The sequence below is a fragment of the Corvus hawaiiensis genome, chromosome Z (assembly GCF_020740725.1).
Source record: "Corvus hawaiiensis isolate bCorHaw1 chromosome Z, bCorHaw1.pri.cur, whole genome shotgun sequence".
Lineage (NCBI taxonomy): Eukaryota > Metazoa > Chordata > Aves > Passeriformes > Corvidae > Corvus > Corvus hawaiiensis.
Window position 1 is genome coordinate 26,259,142 of NC_063255.1, and position 19,065 is coordinate 26,278,206.

A 19,065-nucleotide genomic window follows, 5' to 3' on the forward strand; every position below is an offset into this window, starting at 1 on the left:
TGGTTAAGGTCATGATAGTAATTCCCAGCAGTGTTTTGTCATAAATGAATTGTGGTGTGTTTGTTGTGCAGAGGCACAAAAAGATTTTTTCTTTTCCTCAATTCTAGATGCACAATTATTTACAGAAATGTAAATTGGAAATACTTTCTGCTAAGTTAGTCAGATATGACTTTAACTTCAAAAAACTTCCTTTATCTTCAAAAACTTGGGGAATTAGATGTAACAAAACTTGGTTTCATGTCTGAAATAATCACTTAGTGCAGGATGTCGCTTATTTGCTGTATCTTAGAAACATAAATAGGAGAAATCATTAAAATGTTTGTTGGCACAAGCATATTTTTGAAGTGCTGTTCTACAAAACAATATTGAAGCACAAAAAACCCTACTGCCATTAAACGACTATTCTGAAGGTAAAAGTGGCTTACAGTGGATCTAAAAAGCTAATAATCTAAAATTTGCCTGAATTTTTAATGGAATACTAAATACAACTGACAAAGATCTATAAAAGCATTATTAAGCAGTCGTTTAGAAATCTTTCAGTATTTTGCTTGTGAGACTGTTCAGCCGTCATACGTCACTGTCATTGGCACAAGGAGCTACCTCAACACCATTCCATTAATATTTCTGTTTTAATCGTCAGTACTGGCAGAGCTGACCAACAGGAGTTTACTCGTTTGTGTATCCATTCTGATTAGTTCTGGACTTGTTTGGTGGATGGTTTGTTGTTTTTTTTAGAATATACAGTGTCTTCACATGACCTAGACAGTACTCAGTAAGCAGGAAACGCCAAAACATTAAAAAGCCCCTAGAATACAATCCCTGGAGATAAGAGTGCTCATTCTTACACCAAGAGCATTCTGCAAACACCAGAGCATTTATCTTCCTAGTTACCATAAGCAGACGCTGCTGCTGTTCTACAAGCAGTAGCAGGAAGTTGGATTTTTCACATTTAACACCCCAAACTATAGTCTGGCAGTTTGGGATGCTAGATGTGAAAAATCCGATTTCTCATTTTCACTGGCACTCACTGCCCCTGGATATTTCCGCCTGTGTCTCCCAGTTCCCTTCACCCTCCCCAGGACCAGGGTGCAGCAGCGGCTGTCTGCACGAGGGATGCTGGCACAAGCAGCGGCATGGCAATCAGCAGCTCACAGCCCAGGGTGAGAGTGAGGTGTAGCCGCCTCTGGCATCGCCGTGTCCCCCGCGGCGGCAGGACAGGCTGGGGAGGGCAGAAGGAGGAGTTTCCGCGGTTGAAGCCTTTCCCCGCCGAGGACCCGGGCCCTGCCCCTCCCCGGCAGCCCGTCCCGCGCCCCTTCCCGCCGGGATGGCCGCAGGCTGGGGAGGCGTCGGTGGCTCTGCACTGCCTGGCGCTGCCTGGTCGGGCGACAGGAGCAGCATCCGCCGGCGCTCCACGCTCTGGGAGGAGCGGGCGGTACCTTCGCCGCCGCCGCGCACCGGGAGCGCGGGGCCGGGAGCGCCGCCGGCCGGGTCCGCAGGCGAGGACAGCAGGACGCGCTCCGCGGGTAGGAACGAGCCGCGCTCGTAGCCTGAAACTCCTTCCCTGCCTCCTTTTCGGTCCCCCGGGCATTTCCCCAGCCAGAGCCCCTACCCCGCCGTCGCCTGCCCTCTCCCGCACCTCGTGCATGCCCCCGGTTCATCTTCCTTTTCCCCGCTCCTTTGTATGATCAAGGAGAGATGTTTGACAAGATGTAACATTGGCAGTGAGTCCTATATTTTCTTCCTTTCTCAGAAGTTGCATCCTCAGGCTTGTTAACTCCATAATTCTTCTCAAAGAGGTAGTGTTCTAGTGATCTCTATTTTCTGGAGGTTCTAAGTGCAAGGAAGGGAGGGTGAGAATTTTGTAAATGATAGTTAGGCATAGATGACAGATATTTGTCTTTCCATACAATGGAAAGTAAAGTGCTAGCAGAACTCTAAAATCTCTTTATTTGTTACTATGTGATTTAATTGTAATAGATATTTAGATTACGTGTTATTAGCTCAATATTAAATACGTTCCTAGTGCAGTTATGACTTTTCATGGTCTACTGAAGATTAAAGAAAACCATGATGTTTTTAAGGAAATACCTCCTACACAACACTGGTTTCAAAAGCCAGTTGCTGAACTTTTTTAGATGGCTCTCAATAGGGAAGATTTTTTGTCATTTAATCACTACCTTAAATTATCTACTAATATCTTATGAAGGAATCTTTCAGATGTCTTTTTCTATAGCTATAAATCCCTGGCTTCAGAGAAGCAATTCCTGCTCTAAAAACATCCATCTCTCTGCTGTCATGATTCCCAGACCTGTAGCCTGCATTTTCCTTCCTGCTCTGCTCTCCCTCCCGAGTTATCCTGTGGGATTGGGGTGAGACACAGACGAGGCTGTTCCTCTTATCCTCACTATAGCTTCAGTGCAGGTGTGTATTTGCAGAGTGTGTGTATCATTCCCCAAGCTCTGACTCTGTGTTACTCTGGATCTGAAGTTTTCTTCATAAGACTGACAGTATGTGACCTTTGTGTGTGAGCTGAAATTTTGCCTTTCATCTGCTTCAAGACCTTGGGTTGTGCCTCCTCTTTGCATCTGAAATATAAAACCATGTTTATTATGCTAGATATAGACAGACTTTTGATTTCATTTCACCCTTTGTGCCTTGTAACATAAATGACAGGAAGAATATAAAAGGACAATCCTGGGGTTTTTTTGACCTCGTTTTAGTTAAACTGATGGATCATATTTTAATGTGACTTTTCAGATATCATACTACCAGAGGCATCATGTAGTCCAACTTACACTTAGCAATATGAAGCCCATAAACTTTCCCGGCTTCTGAATATTTGTAGGATGCAATATCCACAGTAAATGGAAAGTTTAAGGGAGGCCTCCTTAAGTCACATGAAAATAACAAAAGGTAACAATGGAAGAGACAAGAGACACTTTCCAGTATGGATATTGTATCATCACATCAGAAACTGTAACATGTTTTCTTTCCTGAAAAACCTTTTTTTTTTTTTTTGAAAGCCTGGCTGATTGAAAGCTGGAGATCATGATCATAAAATTAGTTCTCAGATGGTGCAATTTAGAATTTAATCTTGGATTCACAAAGTGAAGAATTTCTTTCATTATTTGACTGCTGTAAGCAAATGTGACATGCAAACTTAGGCATGTGTGTGAAAAGATGTTCCCTCTCCATATTAGAGTTCAGGTATAATGCATCATAAGCAGAGTCAAGCTATCCTTTTATCTCCTTTAAAAAACCCAGTGTGAGTGTGGCACTAGGAATAAGTGAATTTCATTGTTGTTTTCTGCCTAGAGAATCATTTCACGTCATTTATATTAACATATCTTAGTTGATGAAAACTTTTATAATTTGATTCTCTTACAATATAAAGCAATACAAATGTTTTTTAAACTACAGGTCTTCACAGTAGTTAAGCAGAAATAACTTTCTTCTGTTTCATCTCCTGAAACAGTAACTTTTAAAAGACTAGTTTTCCTCTGTTGTAATTGTCAGTAATTTTTTTTTTTATATTAATGGCATTGCACTTCAAAGGTATAATTTTATTCCTCGATAGTGTTATGCTTTTGCAATACCCTTCTGGCTGCCTTGCCTGTCCTCTACCTGAGTTACTCTGCTCATTCTCTAAATCAAACTTATAAGGTTCAAAGTTGAAATTAACTGACCCAAAGCCATAGTAATTTGTGATACATGTCTAAAATACAATAACAAGCAATACTTTTTCAGTGTTTTCCTATATTGTTAAGATTTTGTTGGTATGCTAACAATACAGATCTGTGATGTCTTTTACTCTGTCTCTCCTCACACTTTACACTTTTAAAATTTAAAAGAAGACAAATATAGGAAAATATATAGAATTTATTGGGAGAAAAAAGGGGTGGGAATAGCCTCTAAAAGAAGTAAAAGAAACCTAACATGGACACTTGTAACATAACCAGTTTTACTCAGATCTAGTGGAACAATTTCTATTTATTTCAATTGGGTTAACTAAGGCCTCTCAAGGAGGAAAGGAAAAGCCCCTGAATGTATGTGACATGCTTTTACTTCAATATTTTATTTTTAGTAATAAATGCAGGGTTTTGCCATAGCTTGGTATGAAAATTTTAGGAAAAAAAGCAATACAGCAGTGTCACATGGGGTCAGATATCTCTGCAACAGTGAGCTAAAGTAAAAAGTTGAGGAGGGAGTTATGCTGAACAGAAAAACTGTGACTGGGGTTCTCACTACTAATCTGCAAGGAAACATACAATCTTAATATTTCTGTACCAAACTGATCCTGGTTGAGAAAGGTTGGGTGGGGAGTTTAATTCCAATAGAAGGAGCAAAGGGTGGTTAAGTCTGTGAGCTGGGCATAGACAGAACCTGCAACAATGCTAGAAGGTGTGACTGCCCAGAGGGAACCTGTGCAGAACAAAATAAAGGGTTCATGATGGAGCTTGAGCAGCGGCAGGTGGGAATGCTACAAAAAATTTGACAAGTGAGGACTATTAGGAATTCAAGAAATAGTTGTTCTTTTGTCACATTCAATGCCTACAGGACAAGCTAATTCTATACCAGCTCCCACCTGTCTTCACTTCTGTTAAAACAGCCCTACAGCAGTTTAAATCACCAGATCTGTTTTGGAACAGCACTGAAGATGAAAAGCACATGGAAAACCAGTACTAGAGTGCAATATTTGTATCTGCTGGCAGTTTTTGCAGGGGGCAGCAGTCCTTGGCAATGAAAAGAGAAATCACACTGAATTGTTGGGCATGTAGGAACTGAAGCAACTCAGGTTCTTGCAGAGAGGTATCTTCACAAAAAGGGCAGTCAAGCCCAAGGAGGTTGTGCAGACTCCATTCTTGGAGGGTTCCAAGATCAGACAAAAATCGAAGTGACCTGGCCTGCCCTTGTAGCTTATCCTGCTCTAAGCAGGAGATTGAACTAAGTGAGCTCCTGAGGCCTGTCCCAACCTGAATTTTCCTAAGATTCTTCCCACTGAGTTCTGATTTCCAGATTTCCCTTCCCCTAACTCCTCTCCAAGGCAGAAACTGATGTTACTCAAATTATGCATAATCATATCCTAATCCACTAAATAATTCCCTAAGGAGTTAATTTCAAAATTTAGTTTAAATTATTCATGTGGTGTGATACATCTTGAGAAAAGACTTGGAACTATTATTAGAGGACATTAAAACTGCTGACATCATAAAATACAAATACACTGTGTTTCAGAAAAATCCAGTGGGTTTTTTTGTTCTTTTTTTTTACCCTTTTTCCTTGTCCAAACAGAAATGGAAAGTCAGTAAAATTATGGTACAGAACCAGAACATACAGAATGAGAGCATGGATATAAGGAAGTTCTCATGAGATTGAGAATGTACTGAGGAACAGATAAGAAGCAGGACACATTATCTTCAAACTGTGAGAGAAAGAGATGAATACTAACAAAGGCATGCCTAGAACACATAATGCAACAAAATGATCAGAGGAGAAAGAATTCCAAGACCAGTGCAGAACTGCACAAAACAAACTAAAAAAAAAGCAATTAACTTGTAGAATTGCAGTAACTTTTTGAGGAACCCTGAGCACTCTGTCTTCAGGAGAGATTTCATTCCCTTCTCCATCCCCAGATTCAACTGGTGTCTAGAAGGGCTCAAAGACAAGGGACTAACGGAAAAGGAGAGCTTGCTCTTACATCCCATTTTTCTGCCTCTTTACACCCCTTTCAATTTTAATGACAGCACAAAACAGCTTTGAAAAAATGAGCATAATATCCCTTAAATTAATACTCTACATACAATTGTTTATATTCGTGTAACTTGCATATAACACAATTTTTCTTCAATCACATAAATACTTTGATTCAGTTCTATTAGGAAAAGGTCACCTCTGAAGACTTACTGTTTATCAGTAAGTTTATCTCACATGTGTGACTGACAGAAAATCCACTTTCATATTCCTTTTGTCCTGCTAATAATGTATAGTATTTAGATATTTTAGAAAAATCAACATCTTTGTGGAAGATTTATACAGAGAATGACCTTGCTAAGTAACTTCTAAGTTTATTATGGAGGAAGATGGATCAGTAAAGGGATCTAACCAGGCTGACTGCTGGCTAAAGCTCCACAGCATTTCCTCAATCAGTTGCACTAACTCTGGGTGACTTGTACAAGGAGAAAGGCACAGACACAACATTTTACCATCAGCATCTACACACTGGTAAAATTCATAAAAACTTGAAGGCAGAGTAGGTCCTCAAATTGCACTGACCATGCACATTCCCATAAACACCTCTGATGATCATAACTGTCTCACATAGTAATGACCTTTAGCAGGTCAGAGCAAGCAGCTCCCCAAGAATAAATATAAAATATAAGAATTTAATTCAGGAAACAGAGACAACCATAATCAACTGGAAAACTTGTATTTAAGCAACAAGGTAAAAGTAAAACCTGTTTTACCAAGCAGACTTTGTGCAGGAATAGTCAAACAGCCAGTGAGAAAAACAGTAGAATTAGGGAGAGAAAATTGTAGCAAGTGACAGCCTTCTCCAAACTTGCTTTCACTTTGTGTAAGTAACTGCAAAACCGGCAAACAAAAAACCTTCAGTAATATGCCAGTGTCCAGTGCAAAGCAGTTTTAGTTAACAAAAGTCATTTCCCAACACTCAAAGTGCATGTTAGGTATTGTGCATCTCTCTCACCTACCTGGTAGGCTTGCACAGAAGCACCACTATCTGCCTACATCAAAAAGAGAACAGTTTCAGTATGAACACCTTGCAGGCAAAAGCCATAGTCTGTGGAACTTTCATCAAGGGCTTCTGACACTGGTGAGGTGCTGTCCTCTGAATGACGCATTTACCTCCTTTGGTTTCATGTCTCTTACCACAAGAGCTATGACATGCACTTCATGGGGACTGTGAGGTAAAAATTTAGGAAAGGAAGACCCTCTTGCTTTCCAGGTTAGCCACAGATGTACTGGGCCCACAGGTGTCTACATCTTCTCCTCCTCAGTCTGTCTGAATCCCTGGGAGACCTTTACAGATAATATTTTAGAGGGAACAGTGCAGCACTCTAAGTCTGCATTAGAACTCTCATGACCAGAGATACACAAAAGGTGCAGCAGAGTGGGCACATTCCAAATCCGAAAGGCACAGTGTGGTTTACTGATCGTTGTGACAGAATAAGGGTTATAAACCATCTGCTATCAGTTACAACCCTATAACCAGATCTGGTTATGAACACACTGGTATCAGAAACCACAAGCAGTAGTATCCCCTTGGAATAAAGGTTACCTGACAGGCACCCTGTGGAGAAGCAGAGGGGTACAACCCACCAGCCATCCCAGGATACACAGGGGGAGTCTCCTCCAACCTCCCTCCCCTCCTGTGTTGTATTTATAGTTTTTTGGGGGAGTGGGAGAAGACAAAGTTCCAGCTGATGTCATTTCATGATTACATTGAGATTGAGTGACTTCAGTTTACACATGTGAAGTATGTACGGGTTTTACTTCATTAGCGTATGCAGCTGTGAAAGGTTTTATTGTATTTTCAAGCCGGTGAAACAAAATTCAGCTTTTGGTCACTGGTGGGGCCCTTCCTTGGCTTAGTTCCCGTTGGCTGCATTGCTTTAAACAGAGCATCACCACAACACCTCTGTGCCACTCTGTCCTTTGTTTCCTGCCTCTCTCAGGGCAGCACCCCAAGCTCCCTCATTGTCCCTGCTCCTGGGGCTGCAGTTTGTTTCTGGTGAACTACTGCCACCATGGACACTTCCCTTTGCTTTGTCTTTTAATATTTCTCCACAAGGACTGAAATAAAATGTTAGCTTATGGCACCTGTACTCGAAAGCTACAGAAAACGTATGTGAAGACCGCACCACAACCAGATGGCATTGCTGTATGGGCACTGAGAATAGTAAAAAAGCAAGATGAGTCCATGCAAAGTGTCTTACCTAAAGAGTTCTCTAGGAATGCACACTGTTGGACAAAAGCATAATCCAAAAAAAGAAGAGAACTAGTTATTGTGGAAATGTAAGTGCTGTGGATAAAAGCCCACTGACCAAAAAGCACAGAACAGCCTACAAGCATGCCAGGAGGCACCAAAATTTCACACCACTGTACAAGAAAACAGTCTCCATCCAAAAGAATCACATTTGCAACATACTGGAGGTCTTTAAAAGCCTCTGGACACAACCCTGAGTAATGTGCTCTATGGGACTCTGCTTAAAGCAGGTAGGTTGGACTTGATGACATCCAGTGACCCCTTCCAACCTCGCCCATTCCGTGATTCTGTGATAATAAACAGCAAGCCCAAATCCCTTCTCACAGTTCCTGTTATTATTTTCCTGTTGGCTTTCAAACCATGTTGTTAACATTGCTCTCAGGCTCACAACCAGATGAGAAAGAGGGGAGAAGACACAGCAAAACACAAAGAACAACTCTTTTAGGCATCTCCTCAGTGTTTATTTGTATTACTTTGCATAATCTCAAGCACTTTCTGGATATGGAGATCTTTATTCACTGTGCAAATGAATAAGCTCCTTCTGCAGATATTTCCATGATAAAGCTATTTCCAACTATCCTAAAAAGCGATGACTAAGCTACACTGATTCTAAGGTCTTTAGCTGAGCAAGGTCAAGAGTTTCACAGGGGCTTTTTAACTAACATCACTACGCCTGCAGCTGCACCAGCAAGTCTGAGGTTTTCCAAAAAGCATAGGAAGTATTTTGCTTAAGCAGCAACTTACTTTACAAGGTTTCTCATAATGTTTATAGAAGACCCTCTGTACCCTGAACCAAAATGGTTCCAGTGGTTCATGTAGTGGAACAGCTGATAAAGCTTTAGGCGTTTCTCAAACCCTGTGGCTCTGGGGATTTTATTGTGATAAGCAGAATAAAAAGGACCACTGAAGCCACCAAACATCCCAGCTATTGCAAGATCATACTCTGAATGGCCATAGAAAGAAGCTGGATCGAAGATAATTGGACCAGAATCATCCTCAGCTACATTTCCTCCCCAGAGATCCCCATGCAGGAGAGAAGGAACGATTTCTACACCACAGAAAAAACTGGGTATCTTCAGCTGCAGGGGGGAAAAGCAAGACACGTAAATTACTACAATCATTCACCTTAAAATGTAGACGTTTATCTGCATACTTCAAACTTTTTAAAAGTCAGTTAAATAAACCTGTAACTTCAAACAGCACAGGACCAGGTCAAAAGAGATTCTGAGCAAATCCAGAGGATTCCTGTTTTTCATAAAAGCCAGGAGCAGAATAGTCATCCAAATCTCTTTTAGGAAGACAGTAAAGAATTTAAAACTGCATTTGGTGCTGTAATATTGACCAGGTTTAACAACAACAACCACTGCCAGTTCATCATTAGAAGGCTCAGGCATCTCTCAGCAACCTTGAGGAATTTCCACCCAAAGAGCCAAAGTTGCAGTCACTTAACCAGATACAAACAGTAAATGAACAAGGTGCAGAACAGTACTGTTTATGTACATTTCTCATCATGCAAGTGTTCCAGGGAGTGAGAAATATGAACTTCATCTATAAGGTTTCCCAAACAGACAGGCAAAGTGTTATCTGGCACTTCGGAATTCACTCTGGAATGTTAGCATAGGGTGATGTGGCAAAAGCCATTACACCTTAGAATAAAGGGTGTTTTAATCCCCAAAAACTGGAGTCTCTTACCAACAGAACCAGGTGCAAACCAACAAAAAGGAACTTTGTTTTAAGATAATAAAATCTAGATAACTGATACCCAGCTGTCACTATAATGAGAACTGTGAGAATGGCTTGTACCTGAAGCTGTGCCCAAAGTTCTCTTGCTTCCCTGTCTCCTGAGCTCCTTTCGATCAGGTCCATCTGGGGCTGGATCCTTTGTCTGGCAAAGAAGGTCACCCAGTCACTGCGCCAGTTGTTCACCTGAAGGAACAGGACTGCAGACGTCAGTCCTACACCACACAAAAGGCAGATTTTCTTCTTTTTCAAATAAGCCTTTTGAGGATTACACAGCCTTTGTGCTGGTACCATCCAGGGCAGTAAATGCTGCCATTTAATTGAACGTTATCTTCAAACATTCAATTAGGGGAATAAATAATTTTCTCTCAGTGATTAAAATCCAAGAAATTGAGGAGCCATCAGTGTCCAATGCAGCTATAAGTGCTGTCCAAAGCACTACTTTTCTTAGCAGGCTAAACCATGCTTTTTCTTATTCATGGCTCCACAAAAATTCATTTCTTTACATTAGGATAATTTTGACCCTTTTTGTCACCCAAGGGAAAATGAGATAAACTTAAAATTCTATCAGTCTGATGAAGTACAACCTACCTGCGGAAGATAACCACAGCAGGTAGCTGTATGAAAGCCAAAACGATCCACAAACTGGACTTCCATTTGCCCTTGTCCTTTACCTTTCAAATCAAAGACAAAAATTCAACACCAATGACAAAATACTGAGCATCCACAATGCAAATGAGCCTTAAAACTATGCACAGGTACAATACTGCTTCTACTGAGAATAAAAAAAAAAATGCACCTTAATGTTCTTTTTGTTACAATGGTTGCTGCTGCTGTTTTTTAAATTTAAAGCTCAATGTAAAGCAGCTATATTACAGTCTTTATTTTTCTTTATTTTTTTAAATTTTAAGGTACAGTATCTCTACTGATACTCTACTGATGTCCTTGTAGAAACTGTGGTTCAGGCTCCCAAACTGAATACATGTTTTGCTCACAGAAATCCAAGCAGAACAAACAAAAGTAAGAAGAAGAACACCCTGCCTGGGTGTTTCATCCCAACGTATTCTCATACTACCTATTTTGGAAGAAGATGAATCTGTCCTGAAGCGGCAAAAGATATTTTAACTACTTTGTAAATTATTATTAATTAGGTAAAATTTGAAAACAGCTGTGTACTGTACCAACTGTGCTCCCTTCTTTCTTCATCTTCTCTCTAAGTTGCTGGTTATGAAGGTGAAGATCAGCCAGCTGAGTTCCAAGCAGCGCTGAATGTCTAAGAAACAAAAATAATGTTAGCAACTCTGACACATGAATGAATCCAGACCCTGATATTCCAGGGGTCACTTGAAAACGTTTATCAAGCACATAGAAGTTCTCCATCTCTAATAAAATAACTTCACAAAGTATTCCAGTATTATAAACACTTTATCTTCCTGTCAAGACTGCATATTAATATAGACAAAATGTACTTACTTGGTTGTTTCTGACACCACTATTGAAAGTGAAATCATAAATTTAGTAACAATTATAAACTATCAATCCTAATTCCTGTGTGATATCACTTCTACAAGCATTTTCAGTAAGGTATGTGTAAGAAAGCATGTACATAACGTGGAACATGTTGTGCCTTTTTTTTTGCCCTCTGGCAAACTGTCTTTGGAAAATAGAACCAAACAATGCTGATCCTCTTCTTTCTATCACTGTTTCTGGCTGCTCTTCTCTAAAAGGCCTCAAAGATGGGTGTCAGGTAGGCTTAGTTTATTATCTATTTTTCATAAAAGCTGATCCTCTACAGAGTTCAGAAAAGTCTTGTAGTAATTGTAAACAATCCTTACAGCCAGTTGCCCTCCATGTAAAACAAAATTATGTTCCTTTTCCTTTATTTGACCTTTCTCAACTTTCTCTGTTCTAAAAGCACAATCATTTAAGGCAAATTTAGTTCTTCATTTTGTTCCTGTTAACACAGATTGTAACTCTCCCCCAAAATCTGCACCCTGAAGGTACCATTTGAAATCCAAACCAGCAAGGTCTTTGCCATTTCTCTTGGGACTCACTGAGGGCTCTTCATAAATCAGAAACCCCAGCAATAAGCAAGATGATGGACAAGACTTTAAACTGGCTACAGAAGTTCTGAAAGTGAGATAAGAAATTGGTCATGATCACCTTCCCCGTGGAATCAGACAGACAGATTCATCACATTAAGTGCTAGTCACAGAGAAGGGACAAAATTTTGAAACTATCAAAATGAAGGTTAAGAGTTGCAAATATATGGAGATCAAGACTAATTCATTTGGGAAAGTGCCTCTGCACACTCATGACAAGCATTAGAGCACTGGTTCTTATATCAAAGGCTAGTACACAAAACAGGTGATCAGGTCATTTTCCTTACTGCAAAAAGGAACCTTATTATAAAACCACTAAGTACCTAAACAAACCAACCCAAAACTAATCAAAACCCAGACTCACTTCTTGATGTATTATCAGTTTGCTAGGTGAGGCATTACAGTTGTCTGCTGTATGACTTCCCATATGTCCCTTGACTTGCTTTAGAAAAAAATTAAGTTTTTCCTATGAAAACAAGTTGTTTAATTGTCATAATAGCCAAAATTTCTGGTTAAAGGAGGCAAAGGTAACACTGTTTTACCTGTTCAAGGTCTTCATTTCCAAATGTTCCATCACCAGCACAGTATTGTCCCCAGGCAGTTCTACAACTTTGATGGGTTTGGGCACTCTTACTGTCTGTGTTTTCAGGATGGCTTCCAAGCTTGCCATTTCTCCCAGAAACATTCTTCTGGCCTGCCAGATATTAAAGGAAAGCATTAGTCTCTAGAAGTGTGACTCACAGGTAAAAGGTTAAATAAAAAGGTTGGAGCAAACATTTATTCACACACAAGATACAGACAGAACGGGACCATCAGACTTGATGATAATTCCATGGTTGCAGAAATTTTACTTTGTAAAACAACTGAGTGAAAGCAACTTTGGTTCTAGCATTCTCTATAACTTAGAAACTCTCTTTACACTTGAAGGAATGCAAACTGCATACACACAAAATGCATGCAATATTCTATTAATACAGCAAATGTCTAGGAAGCCATGGACAATATACACCATCAGCTGGGAGACTAGAAGAATGTTGCTGACATTCACACACATCATGACTTTCCAGACCAAGTAATACAGTCAAGCTTCAACAACAGCTCTATTTGCAGCCACAGAATCACAGAACCATAAAATTAAGGTTGGAAAAGCCATCTAAGATCCCTGAGTCCAAGCACTAACCCAGCACTGCCATGGGCACTCTGTGCCAGTGCCTGACCACCCTCTGTGTGAAGAAATTTCCCCAACATCCAGTCTAAACCTCCCCTGACACAACTTGAGGCTGCTTCTTCTAACTTGTTCCCTGAGAGCAGAGCCTGACCCTCATCTAGCTGCACTCTCCTGTCAGGAAGTTGTGCAGAACCAGAAAGTCCCCCCTGAGCCTCCTTTTCTCCAGGCTGAGCCCCCCCAGCTCCCTCAGCCACTCCTGGTGCTCCACTCCCTTCCCCAGCTCCGTTCCCTTCTCTTGACATCCTCCAGCCCCTCAATGCCTTTCTTGTCGTGAGACGTCCAAAACTGCCCCCAGGATTCGAGGTGTGGCCGCAGCAGTGCCCAGCACAGGGGATCGGTCACTGCCCTGGTCCCGCTGCCACACCAGGACTGGCACAACCCAGGGATGCTGCTCCCCTCGGCGCCGCCCGCCCAGCCCCGGCATCCCCGATCGCCTCCCCGCCACACCTCCCCCTCGGAGTTGCTCTTCACGAACACCCGGCCGCGGTCCGTGTCGTAGCTCCGGCCCTGGCTGATGCAGCCGCCGCCAGAGTGCCCGGTCGGCCGCAGCAGCGCGGTGCCCAGAGCTCGCTTCAGGGCGTCCTCCATGGTGGCCGCTGTGAGGGGAGCCACCGGCGGGAAGAGAATTAAAGGCACGGGGAAAGGCGGGGCGAGAAGGGGCGGGCAAGGGGCAGCTGGGGCGGGGAAAGGGCGTTTGAGGGGGGCAAAGGGAATCTCAGGGGGGCAAAGGACGTTTGAGGGGGGACAAAGGGCGACTTAGGCGGCCAAAGGGCGGCGGAGGCGGCTGAAGGAGCCGGGCCCATGACCCAGGCGCTGCTGTCAAAGGGTTCTCCCGCTCCTCTTATGCCAGTTTGCCCCCGTGTTCAGTTTTTTTCTTGTGTTCATGACAGAATAAATTACAGAATAGCAGAACGTTGTGAGTTGGAAGGGACCCACAGGGTTCGTCGAGTCCAGCTGCTGGCCCTGCACAGGACGCCCCAACAATCACACCCTGTGCCTGAGAGCATTGTCCAAATGTGCACCTTGTGCTCTGGCAGGTTGGTGCTGTAACCACTTCCCTGGGGAGCCTGTTCCAGTTGCCAAACACCCTCTGGAGGAAGAAGCTTTTCCTAATAACCAACCTAAACCTGCCCTGACACAACTTCAGGTCCCCTTAGGTTCTGTTGCTGGGCACCACAGAGGAGACATCAGTGTCTGTCCCTTCTCTTCCTTCACAAAGTTGAATACAATGATGAGGTGTCCCCTCAGACTAACTGGGAAAGATCTCTGAGAACATCAAGTCCAGCCTGTGACTGGACACCACGTTGTCAACCAGACCACGGCACTGAGTGCCATGTCCAGTCTTTCCTTAAAGACTTCCAGGGACAGTGGCTGCAGCACTTCCCTGGGCAGCCCCTTCCAGTGTCTAATCACCCTTTCTGTGAAGAAATTCCTCCTAATGTCCAACCTAAACCTCTGCTAATACAGCTTAAGACTGTGTCCTCTCATCCTGTCCTTGTTCCCTGGGAGCAGAGCCCAAACCCCCCTGGCTGCACCCTCCTGTCAGGGAGTTGTGGAGAGCCAAGAAGGTCCCCCCTGAGCCTCCTTTTCTCCAGGCTGAGCCCCCCTAGCTCTCTCAGCTGCTCCTTAATGGACTTGTGCTGCAGACCCTTCACCCATCTGTTGAGTCGGTGGGTTTCTTGGGTTGGTGGCCACGAGCTGGTGATCACAATTTCCCCTGCCACAGTTACACTTTACCCAGTTTGATGACTTGCCTTATTTTGTTCCTCATAATCTGGCATTGTCTTCGCTGTTTGGCCAAGTGTCCTTGGTTTGAAGATGTCAGCATTCTATTATGTCTGGTTTCAGCTGTTTTATGACCTCAATTTACTTGTTTTTATTATTTTTCTATAGCTGCTGCAATTGCTGAGACATTTTAAACATAATTTATCTAATCTGGAAGCCTGATGGCTCATCACTATCAAGTACTTGATTTCTGCCTTGAGATTTAGTTTAATTAGTCTGATCCCAAGGATGGAGCTCCTCTGCTATGGAGACAGGCAGCAAGAGCTGGGGGGGCTCAGCCTGGAGAAGAGAAGGCTCTGGGGGGACATTTGAGCGCCTTCATGAGCCTAGAGGGGCTCCAAGAGACCTGGAGAGAGACTTTGGACAAGAGTCTGGAGTGACTGGACAATGTCTTCAGGCTGGAAGAGGGCAGGGTTAAATTGGATATTGGGAAAAAATTGTTCCCTGTGAGGGTGGAAAGGCCCTGCCACAGGTTTCCCAGAGAAGCTGTGGCTGCCCCATCCCTGGAATTGTCCAAGGCCAGGTTGGACAGGGCTTGGAGCAACTTGGGATAGTGGAAGCTGTCCCTGCCCATGGCAGGGGGATGGAATGAGGTGGTGTTTAAGCCCCTTTCAACCCAAACTGTTCATAGCTTCCATGAAAGCAAAGGTTCACAAAGAGCTCTGCCTGGTACCGCCATTCCTTGTTCTCCTTTGACAGCTTTCAGGAGTTGCAAGTCTTTTCATTTTGTGTTTTGAGGAACAAGTCCCACTCCATCCTTCCATGGTGGTGTTGGTGAGGATGGAGGAGCAAGAGTGGGAGAAAGTGATGGGAGCAGTAATTGGCAAAAATTATGTGTATCTGAGAAAAGAAAGAAACCATCAATAAAAGTTTTTTAAAAGTGCTATGTGATTCATGCTCTGTGCAAATGAACTAACCTTCTGTTTGTACTCATTTACCGCCCATTTTATTTTTCACAATATTTGCTGAAACTGGCAAAAGTTTTTTCAAATTTATGCTTTCAAAATACAACATATTCAAAGCCCATTTTGATTTTTCAGGCAAGTGATGCTATTAAGCTGTATCTCATTATTGAGCAGAGCTACATTCTAGAAAGACCAAAGCCAGGTTTCCTGCTGATCATATGGAACATCTTGAGCTGAAGTCAGTTCACTGCACTGGCTTGATGGTGGAGAAAAAAGAGCAGAGAGATGCTGTTTGATCACTGCTAAATACCAGCCTGAGGATTTACAGCAGCCAGGATCAAGAATTAGTGAGATCCTGTGGGGGGCTCACCTGCCTACATCACTGGCAGCATCAAAATGGTGATGGAATGGAATGCCCCAGGCACGGCAGTGCATTTCCAGCACATTCTGAAGCAGCACACTTACTCAAATGGGCCAGAACAAATCCCCTCCTGTTCACCAGTTGTCTAATGCACATCTTTCCTGTTTCTCTGCCTGCACATGACAGCAGCACTCTTGCACACTTTGTCAGCCACCCCAGCCAGGGAGTCACCATGTGCAATGTCTGTGTCATTGTGTGCGCAGGTCAGTTCTACAGGGCAGGCAGAACACCATCACAGGCCCTGCTTCAGTGGGCTCCCAGCATTTGCTGAACAGCAATGTACACTCCAGGGACACAACAGAGATGCAGATTCACTGCACTGTTTTGCAGCACACAGGCTGTCGTGGACACTCACAAGGCCTCAGAAATGCTCAGTGCAAATGGAGCAAAAACTTCCATCAAAGCCTTGTCAGGTCTGACAATGAACAGCACTGCTGGACCTCTGCAGCAGCACTGACCTACAGCTGCAGTACAGGCACAGCCTGTAACCTAGAGGGTGCAGGCAAGTACAGGTCAGTGCAATCAAAGGGGGGTGAAAAATAGTCCATGAGCTGTGCTGGGTCTTGGTGACACAGGGACAGGGCTATGAATGATCACACACATTGAGGCAACTGTGGCAGCACACTGTGTCCCAAGTGGCGACTCATGTCAGACCTAGGCACATGGCTTAGATACAGGGCACAGAATTCCAGAACAGGTCCAAGTATAGAGAGCTCCACTGCATTTTAAGCTGAGCAGCCACATTGTTTCTCAGGTGGGAGCTTCCCCAGTCCATGCTGCTGCAGCACGACCCCAGTGAGTTCAACAGCCACTGCGTGAGCCCTGAGCACTTGGGCATGGGTGTGCTCAGGACACAGGGCAGGCACACCCAGGGGAATGCAGCTGTGTGTGGAAGGGCTTCTGTTCCTTTGCCACTGAAAGGTGGAGCTGAAAACAACTGCACTAACCCAAGGGACCCAGGGCCAACATGGTCTCAAGTAGGAAACACAAATGTCCCATCCATGCAACAGAAAGGGATGCACTTTGCCTGCCTTTACACTTCCAGGAATGCAGTGCCTTTGAACCCACAAAGTTAAGGAAAAAATCACACTGATCCCATTTACTCGAATGCCTGTTTTCTGGAAGGGAAATATTTTCTGGTTTACAGTGACACACAACAGGGTGATTTGATGATGGAGATGACGTCTGCTAGCCATACTGCCAAAATCTTGTCAAAAGCACCAAAATCAGATTTGAAAACATAATGTTTCCCTTTTCTCTTGGCAGCATTTTGAAATGACAAATGCAGTGAGACACTCAAAGATTTGGCTCAGTTTTGACCAAATAACCTATGTTTTCACAGGATAAAGTAAGCAACGATTCACATTAAAATAAACCAAAAAGTTGCATGAAATGAAAGTTTCTGCTCTTAGGTAATCACAGTAGTTCATAGTTACAGACATGTCATCTTTGCTATATTTCTGGCACTCAGGGCAAAAATCTTTAAATAAATATTTCATATTTATTACATTCTTTGCCTCTCTCTTTTCAAAAAATACTTGATAGTAGCATATAAATAAATACTGACATGTTTAAGTTATAATCTTGCCCAAAACCTAGATTTGTTTCGTTTTTGTAAAGCATTCATTTCCCCAATATTATTAAAGCTGAGGAACTACTGGATTGGGAAATGGTCTCATCTTCCACAATGGAAGCAGCAATTTTATAGGAAAAACCTACAGCTACAAGCAAACACTTTTAGCCATCACTGCAATGGGGGCTGAAGTTGCAGGGGTGAGTTTCTGCCTCTTTAACCCTCCAAAACAAGATGATTTCTTGTTCTTTTGTGCAAATTTCTGGTCCTTCTATCACACTAGGCAAAGAGTTTGTATTAACAAGAAAGAAGAGAAAACAGCCTTAGACTTATCCTAAAGTATTTCAATTCCCTACAATATTTTTCTTAAAATGTGCACAACTTCCCAGGAGAAGTACTGGGTCTCCAGTACCTACTGATAAATTTATTTAAATGCACAAAACCTAAGCCTTGAAGAAAGGAAAAGGCTAGAACAAAGCAGCTTCAAATATGGTATAAGCAATAAGTAGTTACAATGCTGAAACTTCTTTAATACAAAAGACACTAATTTACATAATCTTAAATGATTAAATTACAATTCAGTAATGACTTACATAATCTTGCAGGTATTAATCCTAAATTTTAAGTAAATAAGCTACACTTGATAGACTGGCTGGCTGAAGCAGACAACTGGTGCCAGGATTCTCCTTGCTGATTGTCAGATTCCTGTATTAATCTCTTACTGTGGACAGCTTGTTGTGGAGATACTGGCATCTGTTCTTCACCTCAGCGTAGCTGTGGCTAGACTATGAAGGAGAGATAAAATTAGGGCATGCAAACATTTCTGCAGAGTTTAGAATTTCATGTTCTTTGCTTTAAAGTAGCCTTGAGCAAGACTCAGAGGTTACCCCCTCCCAGAGACTGTTTTGTCTTCTGATACTCTAAGACTTTTCTAAGAAGCATCTTCGAGAAGAAAACCCCCCATGAAGTCAATATGAAGAACATTTCCCCACTACTACAAAATGCAAACTTATGTAAACACTAGAAATACACTCAATTTGACACAAGGTATTTTCTTCTCTGTGAGCCACCACTCTCCTGCTTTGCAAAAACGAATCTCAGGCGCCTGTATCACCCAAGATCTGCAGTTAAACCTGTCAGTAAGCAATAAAAACAGCTCGTGCTCAAAGACTCTTTGGGATGTGTCTCCTGCTGCTGTGCATCCACAGACAGCTCAAACAGGTGAAATCTGAGGGCTGAACAACTCTTTTGGCTGACTTTTGCAAAAATCAGAGGCAGTCCATGCAGCACGTGTGGGTATATGCCA

General features: G+C 42.7%; 1 protein-coding gene across 2 annotated transcripts in view; it reads right to left on the reverse strand.

Annotated features, from left to right (window-relative positions):
- Positions 1–8,612: 8,612 nt before the first annotated feature.
- LOC125319489 (ketosamine-3-kinase-like) overlaps positions 8,613–19,065 on the reverse strand; it is a 53,313-nt gene continuing 42,860 nt past the window's right edge. Inside the window, exons 1-6 of one of the 2 annotated variants that reach the window (XM_048290716.1) lie at positions 13,523–13,672; positions 12,390–12,541; positions 10,927–11,018; positions 10,337–10,419; positions 9,809–9,931; positions 8,613–9,084 (exon numbers count right to left, since the gene is read on the reverse strand). In XM_048290716.1, coding sequence (XP_048146673.1) covers positions 8,746–9,084; positions 9,809–9,931; positions 10,337–10,419; positions 10,927–11,018; positions 12,390–12,541; positions 13,523–13,663 — 930 coding nt within the window. In that variant the 5' untranslated portion in view covers positions 13,664–13,672 and the 3' untranslated portion in view covers positions 8,613–8,745. Of the gene's footprint in view, positions 9,085–9,808; positions 9,932–10,336; positions 10,420–10,926; positions 11,019–12,389; positions 12,542–13,522; positions 13,673–19,065 lie in introns of those variants that run through there. The other variant, XM_048290717.1, reaches the window with a different exon arrangement.